The sequence below is a fragment of the Elephantulus edwardii genome, unplaced genomic scaffold (assembly GCF_000299155.1).
Source record: "Elephantulus edwardii isolate Elephantulus edwardi_28Jun2011 unplaced genomic scaffold, EleEdw1.0 scaffold00124, whole genome shotgun sequence".
Taxonomy (NCBI): domain Eukaryota; kingdom Metazoa; phylum Chordata; class Mammalia; order Macroscelidea; family Macroscelididae; genus Elephantulus; species Elephantulus edwardii.
In genome coordinates this window covers 6379011-6390533 of record NW_006399874.1, presented here as the reverse complement: position 1 = coordinate 6390533, position 11523 = coordinate 6379011, and the positions used below count along the sequence as shown (strand labels likewise).

Genomic DNA, 11523 nt, shown 5'->3' with positions numbered 1-11523 from the left:
ACAATCAAACACTTTTGCATAGTCAATAAAGCACAAATAGACATTCTTCTGGTATTCTTTACTTTCAGCCAGGATCCATCTGACATCAGCAATGATATCCTTGATGTCATGGCCTTTACTAAATCTGGCTTAAACTTCTGGCAATTCCGTATGTATGTACTGTTCTAGCCATTTTGGATGATCTGCTTGCTTATGATATTAATTATGTTGTTTGATAGTTTCCACATTCAGTTAGATCACTTTTCGTGGGAACAGGAAAAAATGTGGACCTCTTCCAATCCATTAGCCAGACAGCTGTCTCCAAATTTCCTGGCATAGACTGGTGAGTGCATCCAAAGCGGCATCTGTTAATTGAAAGACAATTTGTATCCCGTCAATTCCTGGGGCCTTATTTTTTCCCAATGCCTTCAATGCAGCTTCCACTTCCTCCTTCATTACCATTGGCTCCTGCTCATATGGTACTTCCTGAAACTTCTCAGTGTCAGTCAATTCTCTTTGGTACAGTAATTCTGTGTATTCCTTCCATCTTCTTTTGAGGCTTTCTGGGTCATTCAGCATATTGCCCAAAGCATCTTTCAATATTGTGATCTGAGATTTAAATTTATTTTCTCTTGTCTAGAGCTACTGTCTTAAGCAGTCAGATTTTGGAAGGTAAGTTGTTTTATTTTAATTAATGATCAAGTATAAACTGTTTGGTTGTTTTGATTTCATTAACAGTCAGGTGTAAGCTAATTGGTCATTTTGATTTCATTAATGATCAGTTGTGGGCTGAAAGCCTCTTGTTTAAATCAATCAAGATCCAGTAGGTGGACCTTTGTGATTAAAAGTCAGTTACGTTCTGCCTAAGTGCTTTCTATCTGGAGCTCCTGTCTGAAGCAGTTGGACTTAGTTGTATTGAGTTTAATATATGTATCTACCATTAAATCTAGATCATGTTTATATCAAAATTAATGTCATGCAAAGCCAAGTTACTTGACTTTTGGTCATTCAATCTGTTCCTTGCTTATGCTCTGAGACATTTTTGTTCATTTGCATAGTACTCATTCTCAACCTTCATCACTGGAAGAATACATAGGACCTTCAGCAATGCATAAACATTAGGGAAGAATATGATGGCAGGCAGATGAAGGGCTCCATGAATGGTGGATGGAAGCTCTTGATATTTTCCTCTGCATTTCCACTTAATCCTCCAACAATGAAGCTCAGTGGACAGCATGTCATGATGGGTAAGTTACTCCTGTACGTCAGCATGATGTTCCTTATATTGACCTGGAGCTGCCCCATGACAGAAATGGACATTTAAGACCAGAGATGAACATGTAAGAGCTCTGAGGTGCTGTCCTGATAATATATCTTTACGTTCTTGAATAATGTGCTCCACAGAAAGGACACTCAGGGTTTCTTTATAATAACTCTCTGAGCTCAGAATCCAGTTTGCTGAGCTTGGAGGAATTTTCCAGGGAATTTTATTTGAATATCAAGTTTGGTTGCCCAAACTGTGGCTTCCTCAAACCAAAATTCATAAGACACTTCAATATTCCCCATCATTTCATTTGGTGAATGCAGCCCTGCAGTCAAACTGCTGACAGCAAAGAAGACATCAGACATCTGACCCTGCAGGTTTTCCCCAAAAGCTCTTGTAAAAGATAAGACTTTTTAAGAACAACAATTGTAATGATGAAATAAAAATCTGGTTGTTTTTCTTTAAAGAGCAAGGATGTAAATTTTATTTTTAAATTTTTTTTTAATTTCCATTCAATCACTGTTGCACTTTTCTCCCCTCCCTGCACCCAGTACACTACTCTCTTATAAAAGTAAAACAAAAAATCTTTCATTGTTTTACAAACCCTCCCCCAGGTCCCCCCCACCATGTAGCCTTCGTTCTAGACACCTGTCATGACAAAAATACCTAAACACATATCCCTTTTAAACAGTTTTCTCCCACATCTGTTTCAATGTAATATACATTATTGAACCCATCTTTCTCAGTCTCCCCCCAACTCCGAGGTCAGTACTGTTTTACAACAGTGGCACCATACAGTATTGTCCTTTTGTGACTGAGATACTTCACGCTGCATAATGTCTTCCAGGGTCACCCATTTTTAATAATTTGCATGAGTTCCTTGTTTTTCAGTGCAGCATAGTATTCCATTGTGCGAATATACCACAGCTTCTCTAGCCATTCATTTGTTGATGGACACTTAGGTTGTTTCCAACTCCTTGCTATTGTGAACAAAGCCGCAATAAACGTGAGTGTGCATAGATCTGCTTGGATGTCAGTTATGGTCTCTTTGGGGTATATTCCCAGTAGTGGAATTGCTGGGTCAAATGGTATCTCTATTTGCAACTTTCTGAGAAAGCGCCATACTGCCTTCCACAGTGGTTGCACCATTTTACACTCCCACCAACAGTGAATAAGGGTTCCAGTTTCTCCACAACCTTGCCAGCATTTGTTGCTTGCTATTCTGTTAAATTTTGCTATTCTGACTGGGGTGAGATGATATCCCATAGTTGTTTTAATTTGCATCTCTGTTAGAGGTAGGGATTTTGAACATTTCTCCATGTGCTTGTTAGCCATCTGAATGTCTTCTTCTGTGAAGTTACTTTTTAATTTTTTTAAAATTATTTTCTATATTTCTATTTTAATGAAAGTTTACAGAAAAGTTGGATTTCCATTCATTCATTGTTGCATATTTTCCTCCACCCCCCTGCCCCCAAGTTCACTTTTCTCTTTAGAGTATATGGCAAAGAAAAAAACTCTTACACATTGTTGGTGGGACTGTAGAATGGTACAACCATTCTGGAAGGCAGTTTGGCACTTCCTCAAAAATCTGAACATAAAAATTCCTTATGACTCAGGTATTCCACTACTTGGAATATATACCCAGAGAAAATGAGAACTGAAGCAGAAATGGAAATTTGCACACCAATGTTCTTAGCAGCATTATTCACCATCGCAAGAATATGGAAATAGCCCAAATGTCCAACCACAAATGAATGGACTGAGAAATTATGGTATATTCACACAAAGGAATACTATGCAGCACACAGGAGCAATGACTTTGTAAATTATTACCTAACTTGGTAGAGACTGGAGAGCACTATGCTGAGATAACTCAGTCCCACAAGGATAAATATTGTACAAATCCATTATTGTAGAATGAGTATAAGGATCCCAACAGATGAGAGAGGTTGGAAGTAGAGGGATGAGGATGTGCAGGAGGAGGGGGGATTAATCATGGGGTTGTACAATTTGATGGGTGGGGAGGTAAGGGAAATTAAAAGAATCTGTTCTCTAAAACAATGTATTTGAATTTTATAAACAAACTAGTGTAAAATTTTTTAAAAAAGATTCTTTCATTGTTGCACAATTTCCTCTCTTCCCCCCCTTAGTCCACTTTGCTTTGCACCTCTTATTCTGGACTGTTGTCATGCAAATAATACCTAATAATATATTTCTTTTAGATAGTTCTTTCCCTCATCTATTTCAATGCAGTGTTCATTATTTATTTTCTCTTTTCTTAGTTTCCCCCCAACTCCCATGTCAGTCCTGTTTTTATAACAGTGTCATGATGCAGTATTTGTCCTTTTGTGACTGAGATATTTCATGCAGCATAATGTCCTCCAGGCTCACCCATTTTGTATATTATTTTATGAGTTCCTTGTTTTTCCAATGCTGTGTAGTATTCCATTGTGTGGATATACTACAGCTTCTCTATCCATTCGTTTGTTGATGGGCACTTGGACTACAGAGTACAAAGCCTTGGCCAGCTATACAGTTATTCTATCTAATACTTGTGTCATTATTTATACCATATAAATGTAGAACACGTGTTTGCAAGAGGTCCACTAAGATTTCAAAAGCATCAAGCCTGCCTGTCCCTTGAGAATAGCAAATTTCCTTCACCTCTTTCCTCATTGTTCTAAAAAAGGGCAGAAATGACAATCTAAGAGCAGTTGTGGTGATCGATTGAAAAAGAACAAACTTCCTCAATTGTTCCCAGTACAACATATATTCCCGGAACAGTTACGGATTTTGCCAAGCACATACTTAAGGTACAGGAAGAACAGGGTGTATAGATGGCTTGAGGATGTCTCTCTAAAAGTCTAGAAGTAACAACTTTCATCCTGGAAGACAATCCACTGAACATGATGTATGCCTGGCCACAACAGTACTCCTTACTTAACCCCCATTTCTCAGTTATTGTAGTGTGAAATTTCACAGCCAGAATCCCCAAATCAGCTTCATAATGCAGGAAGCCCACGAATTCCCCTCAGGTTATGGGATTCATCAACAAACCTCACTAGCACAGGCAGATACTGTTCCCCTGCTATGTCCACGAGGTCATCAATGATAATGGAAAAGAAATGGGAATCTCTCGCTCCCCCCAGAGCTTCAACCGAATGCAGCTCTCATAGACTTTGAGTGTCTGTTTCTGCTGGATTTTAGAACAGAACAGAACAGAACAGAACAGAACAGAACAGAAGAGTGTTGACAGCTGTTGTCTCAAAGCGCCATCTCAGAACCTCTTCAGGATTTATCTGGCATTTGAGAAGAGCTTTAAAATTATCAGGAGTAAAGAGACCACCTAGGATTTCATCAGTTTCATGACTATCCAGAGGCATGTTCTGCTTTCCCATAAGAATCCAATTTCAAATAAAGATTTCAGATATTCTGTTTTCCTTCTCTTCAAGGGTTTAAGGCAAAATGTCTTCATCCTGTTCTTCACCACCTTCTTTTGCATTGAGGTTCTGAACAGTGCTGTTGTTGGTTTATTTATGTGTTTGCTGTTACTCAGAAGTTTCGTCTTTGTTTGCTTGTTTGTTTCATTGTCCTGATCTTCTCTTCACTCAATTCTTCAATTTGTTTTCTGTGTCTACTCTGTGGACTGTTCAGATGACTGGTAAGATCAGATATTGTTGGCATAGCTGTCTCAAAGAACTATCTTAGAAGGACTAGTTCTACAGATCACTGAGGTCTCAAAGTGCTTGGCACATAACAGATAATGTTTATTAAGCTGATCAGGTGTTTTATCTTCTAAGTTGGTCCTCTTACAATTCTCCACCCACTTCTGGCATGGAACCTGAGGAAGGCTAGGTCAGACTGTGTGCTCTTCCGCTTGCAGTTGGTGGCAGCACAGAAGTTAGGCATTGTCACCTTCAGGCAAGCGGGCCAGCTCTCCCCTTCCACCCCCCTCAAGGCAGCCCGCCTGCCCATCAGCGCCAGGGAGGGGACTTCAGCTGTTTTTAATAGCAAGATTTTACTTGCAAATGATAGTATTTGGTCATTTCCATAGCCTGTTGAATCACTTTTTTAAAAAAACCATTCCTTTTTTAAAAAATTATTTTTTGGTATTATTTTTTATGTGTACCGTCAAATCAGATCTGACTGGTACAGGAGGAGATTGTCCCCTCCTTCTCCAGCAGAGCATCTGGTGGATCTGAATCGCGTACCTCTGGGATTGCAGTGCAGCGTCTTGCCACTAGGCCACCAGAGCTCCCTTTTTTTTTAAGTGGGAACAAATACAGAACTCTTCCAGTCAGTTGGACTTGTTGCTATTTTCCAAATTTCTTCGTATAGATCAGTGAGCATATCCCTGCTGGTATTTTAAATGATGGCATTGTTTCCAGCATATAGCAATCTGCAAGCCAACATAGCACTGCAAGCTGACAAACAACTAGTCATAGAACAGTCAAAATGGAAGTCAAGGATGAAGGGCGTGGGGGCAGGGAATGAGAGAGAATGGGAAAATATCTGCCATGTCCTTGACTTTGTAGTACCCATAAACTTCAGTTATGTGGTTAGGATATTAATAACACAAGTATACTCCCCCTGACACACACATATTTGTCTATCGCAGTAGTGGAAGAAGAGAGTGAGTACACTCAAAAAGAAAAGACACTGACACACAATTTCACTGTTCCTTTTGCCCAAATATGCATTTCCTTCAGAATTCATTCACTAAGAGTAAATAAATTTTTCCTTAATATAATGTAAACATCTTGGAAAAAATTCTCATTAAACAAATGAAGATTCAAAGATTTAAGTGCAATTGAAGCAAACAAGAAGAGTGTTGAAGACCATTAATGCGCTTCAAATTTCCCAAGGGTTTGAATCTAACCTGTACTACAGGAACATTTGATAAACTGTTGTCTTTCCTTCCTTTGGCTACTTTTTAAATTCAAATTTAAATTAATGAGGAAAAAAATGTTCCTCAGTAAAACTTTTTTGGAAAACACTACATGGTAGATCCCCTTCCTGGTGATTGCTCGTATACATGGGCATCTTAAAGAGGATCAAAATATCTCAGAAGTTCTGGGAAAGGGAAACTTAATGTGACTTAGTATTTCCATATTTAATTCTTCTAAACTACTCAGTCCCCCACACACTTCTAATAGAAATGCCTATTAGGATTTCACAAGCCACTAATATTCTCTTGTCAATTATTATATCCAGGTGAGTTGACACAGTGACTGCAGCAATGGGCTTGAATGTGTCAGAGATTGTGAGGATGGCACAGAATAAGGCAGGGTTCATAGGATTGCTGTAAGTCATATTTAACTTCATCGCACCTAACAACAATAATAATGTTAGGATTTCACAGATCACTAGTACTCTCTAACAAGTATTCTAAGGAACACTACAGTGCTTGGGAAATGCTATGCCTCACATACAAATATTGCCATATTTACCCATTACACTTAAAGAATTATGAAGATTAAAAAGACTTACCAAGAAGACCTACTTGAGAGTTAAGATTTTTACTTAAATTTGGTTTCTTGGTACAGTTATTTAGCTTTTGCCCTATCATTCTTCTAATGGAAACATCATCTGTATTGGGAAACAACTGTTTTGTGACTCCTATAAAAAACAAAAACAAAACAGACCAATAACTCACAAAAGGCACTTTATGCAGTTTTGTATTTTAAAATATAAACTAGGGAGGAAACAACAAGCATTCCTTCTTGTAATTTTTTTCTTTATTTGAAAAAAGCAGCTCAAATTCCAGGAAATCTTTAAATCAATAAATGTAAGCAGGGTTTTTTAAGTAAACGGGAGTTACTAGAAAGTTTAGATGATACACCGAGAATATATGTATTTGCTTCCTATGGTACCCCTCAACTTCAATTCTACAATATTATACGCTAAGTGCATATACTTTTGCTTTTTTCCTATGGTTATACTCACTTCTAACCACATTACTTGCAATGAATCCCCTTGCCTCAAAATGTTAAGGATCTGTTTTTATCCATTCTCGATACTAGTTCAAATGACTAGATTCTGATTTATATTTTAAAATTAAGATATATGCTTGCTGAACTACATAGGGCTAGATTTGATAGAATCCTTAAATTTTTTGAATGTTTGCCAAAAATTTTTATTAAGTTAGCTCTAGTGATCTAGTGGTAAGGAGTTGTACTGCTAGCTCAAAAGCAGGTGGTTTGAATTCACTAGTTGTTCCCTGGGAGAAAAATGGGCAATTTCCTCTCATGTGACTTCTAGCCTCTGCAAAGGTGGTGGAGGGCCAGCTATTAGTAGGTTCTGACTTGACTGCAAAAAACAACAATAGAGAATTATATTGAACAAGAGTCCTTAATTTCAAAATCGTAAATAGGATTATTTCATTAACCTCTATCTTTCTAGAATAGAAAATGAGGGATATAACCAAGATAAGAGGACAAAATAAAATGTTACTTAAATTTTATTTTAAGGTATTTTGAAAGTTTGCTAACACTATGAATTTTGGAGCATTTAAATATTTTACTAGCAAAATATTTAGCTTTTTTCCCTATCAGTCGCCTAATGGAAACATCATCTGCATTGGGAAACAACAAAAATGAATTCTACGTTAATGTTATTGTTATGTACTGTCAAATCAGTACTTACTCATAGCTGACCTTCCAGTGGGTGGGTTTTCAGAGGCAGTAAATTGCATAGGCAGGAGGTTGTCCGTCTTTCTCCCGTGGAGGAGATGGTGGATTCAAACTGTGTGTCTCTAGCAACTCCTTAACATTGAACCATCAGAGCTTTCTTTTATTTTAACAATTATATTTAATAGAATTTTTTCCATAAAACTTTCAATGTTTAATAAGAATACTATTTAGACTATGCTCGGGCTTTTCCTTCAAAGGAAAAGAAATGTAAAAAAAAAAATGAAGGACCCAATCCCAGAGGTACACGTTCTAATCCACCAGATGCTCTGCTGGAGAAGGAGGGGTAATCTCCTCCTGTACCAGTCAGATCTGATTTGACGGTACATGCACAAAAAGTAATAAAATAAAAAAAATAAAATAAAATGAAGGATCATAAAACTGCGCAACTTAAGCTTGCGTATTAACATATTAATAGATTCATTTGATAATACAATGTCATGTTATTATCACCTATAATTTCTTGGACTTCATTCTGATTCATAGCGGGTTTCACAGCTTTGTTCCTTGAAGTAGAGGATTTTGCCCCCGTCAGGCTGTGTGTCGCCATATATTCATTTGTATAAAGTACTTGCATTAAGTCATTAATAAACTTCTGAGGCTTGCTTTTATTACAACGGGCAATCTGCCAGTTTTCAATCTTGAACTGAAAAATAAAAGTAATAATTTAAATTAAAAAATATTTGTAGAAATATATTATTGAGTTAAGAAATACAAGGAAACAATATCAACATTCTGTGATGTGCTTTATTAACCTTACAATATATATTTTACATGTCAGGGTGTAGAGTAAAATTCTATCTTTTAGATAATTCCCAAGATTTATGAGATATTTGTTCTGACTAGATACAAAGTCTTGTCATATAACCTAGGATCCTGTAGTGTAAGCAGGGTGGCCTAGCGGTCCATGAACTGCAATGCCAACCCACAGGCATGTGGTTTGTATCCACTGGCTGCACTGAGGGAGAAAGATGGGCGGCCTCCTTCCATGTCATTTTCAGCCTCTGAAAACACTAGAGGGTGAGCTATGAGTTAGTTCTGATTTGATGGTACAACAACAACAACTACTCACCTAAAGTCTGACAAGTTGAGTCTAGTCAGCAGTGCTGTGGAAGAAAGATCTGATGATCTAAATCTGTCAAGATTACATCCAAGAAATCTCACAGTAGCACATGGAGTCACCATGAATTGGAACTGCCTGGAAGGTAAATGTTACGCATTGGCAATCTAGATTGGGAATTTTAAAGATCAGTCCCACCATCATTAGTTAATATTAAGTGTGGCAGACAGAATAATGGCTTTCTTAAGATAATCTTTATATCCTAATCCTCATACTCTGTAACTATATTATTGTATATGGCAAAAGATAATTTTACAAGTATGATTAAGGTGAAGAACTTTGATTTGGGAAGATTATTCTGGATTATTTTAAGGCCAAAGTTGAATCATGGGTTTTTAAAGATGAAAGAAAGAGGCATAGACATAGATCAGAAAAGTGGCAGAAGGAGGAGAGATTTGGAGAGTTAAGAGGGATATGACCTGGCTGGCTTTGAAGAAGGAAAATGCTGCTAAGTGCAGTGGCGTCTATGAGCAGGAATGGCTTTTAATTTGTTAGTAAGAAAACAGGAACCTTGGTCCTATAAGCTTTTGGGACTGAATTTTGCACAAACTGGAAAGATCAGGAAACAAATTCTCCCCTGCAGCCTTCAGAAAGGAAAGTAATTATTGATACCTTGAGTTTAGTCTGGTGACACTTTTATCAGATTTCTGACCAACAGATTAGGAGACAATAAATTTGTGTTGTTTTAAATAATGTTACTTAAATGTGTGGTAATCTGTTTTTAGACAATAAAAAAATTGTAGTTGTTGTTGTTATGTGTCATGAAGTTGACTGTGACTCATAGCGACCCTATGAACATTAGCTCTGAATCCTGCCCTATCCTGAGCCAGTCTCACTGTCTCCAACACACTTGCCCCCATTACCACAGTCACTGTGTCAATCCATCTCATCTAGGGTCTTCCTCTCCTGTGTTGTCCTTTCACCCTTCCAAGCACGATGTCCTTCTCCCAGGATGGGCCCCTCCTGATAACATGTGAAAAGTGTATGTTGCAGTTTCAAAATCCTTGCAGCAAAAGGAAACTTACATGTTGCTACTGTCATTAGGTGCCATCAACTCAACAACAAATAGTGACCCTCTGAACAACAGCTCTGACCGTTACCTTACTCTTCTCCATTTTCAAGATCTCTGATATGCTTGAGCCCATTGTTACAGTCACAATCCATTTTGTTGAAGGTCTTCCTCTCTTTTTTTCTGATCCTCTACTTTTCCAGGCATGATGCTGTTTTCCAAGGACTGGCCATCCAGACAACATGCCCAAAATATTTGCGATGAGAGTTTGAGGAAACTGATCTACTAAATTTCAAATATTCAGAATAGTAGATTACTAACCAGTTTGCTCTTTGAATTTTGAAGCTCCATCTCACATACTTTGGGCATGTTGCTGGAGGGACCAGTCCTTTGAGAAGGACATCAGGCTTAGGTCCTTAGAAAAGGAAGATTCTGGATGAGATGGATTGACACAGTGACTATGGCAATGGGGTGAATGTGTATTAGACAGTGAGTTTGGCTCTCAGTTTAGGGCAAGGGTCAGATCCGTTGTTCATAGGGTTGCTATGAGTGATAGTTAACTCAATGGCACATAACAACAACAACAACAACAACAACTGTTGTTATATGTTGTTGAATAGGAACCAACTCATAGCTGATCCTCCAGTAGATTTTCAGAAGCTGTTAATCGCATGGGAGAAACTTGCCCATCTTTCTCCAGCAGAGAAACTGGCATATTTTAACCACATGCCTTCAGGGCAGTGCAACTCCTTACCACTGTTGTTGTTGTTGGGTACTGTAGTTAGAACCTCGGCAGATTTTCAGAGACAGTTCATTGCACAGGAGGAGACTGCCCATCCTTCTTCTGTGGAACAGCTGGTGGCCTTGAACCACGTGCTTTGGGATTGCTGTTTCTTGCCACTAGACCAGCATAATTCCCTTAGTACATTATTAGTTAGATTTAATTATTAACTTTAAAGTGAGATTTTTCAAGGCATACCTGGTTCTAACAAAGCTCTTGTCCTTTTCTAGCTTCTGTTTCTTAAGAGAAATTGGGAAAATAGAAAAAGAATTGTGCTTAGCTTGCATGAAGAGGCTTAAATTAACCTTGTTTCAGTGACATAATTTTAGGATGCTTTAAGTATAGGAATTTTCCTATCACACGTTTAAGAGTTAATACATCAGTTACATATTTTTAATGAAATAACATGCATAGAACATGGATTTTGCAAACAGTTAAATCCCTCTTGTACTATGTACATTACATGTGGAAATAAGGTACTGTGGGGTCAAGATTGATGAAAGATCTGTCAACAATCTGTGTTATGCAGATGACACAACCCTGCTTGCTGAAACTGAGGAGGACCTGAAGCTCTTGCTGCAGAGGATCAAGGACTGCAGCCTTCAATATGGATTGAGGCTCAATGTCAAGAAGATGAAGATTCTCACCACTGGACCAATTGGCAGCATCAGGATGGATGGT

At 37.9% G+C, this 11523-nt stretch overlaps 1 protein-coding gene and 1 pseudogene across 1 annotated transcript in view; both read right to left on the bottom strand.

Annotated features, from left to right (window-relative positions):
- The window catches only part of LOC102851719, a 6769-nt pseudogene extending 1617 nt beyond the window's left edge, over positions 1-5152 (bottom strand).
- A 1087-nt stretch (positions 5153-6239) lies between these two features.
- The window catches only part of BEND6 (BEN domain containing 6), a 29891-nt gene continuing 24607 nt past the window's right edge, over positions 6240-11523 (bottom strand). The window contains exons 4-6 of the mRNA XM_006893158.1: positions 8386-8578; positions 6734-6862; positions 6240-6286 (exon numbers count right to left, since the gene is read on the bottom strand). Coding sequence (XP_006893220.1) covers positions 6240-6286; positions 6734-6862; positions 8386-8578 — 369 coding nt within the window. The remainder of the gene's footprint in view (positions 6287-6733; positions 6863-8385; positions 8579-11523) is intronic.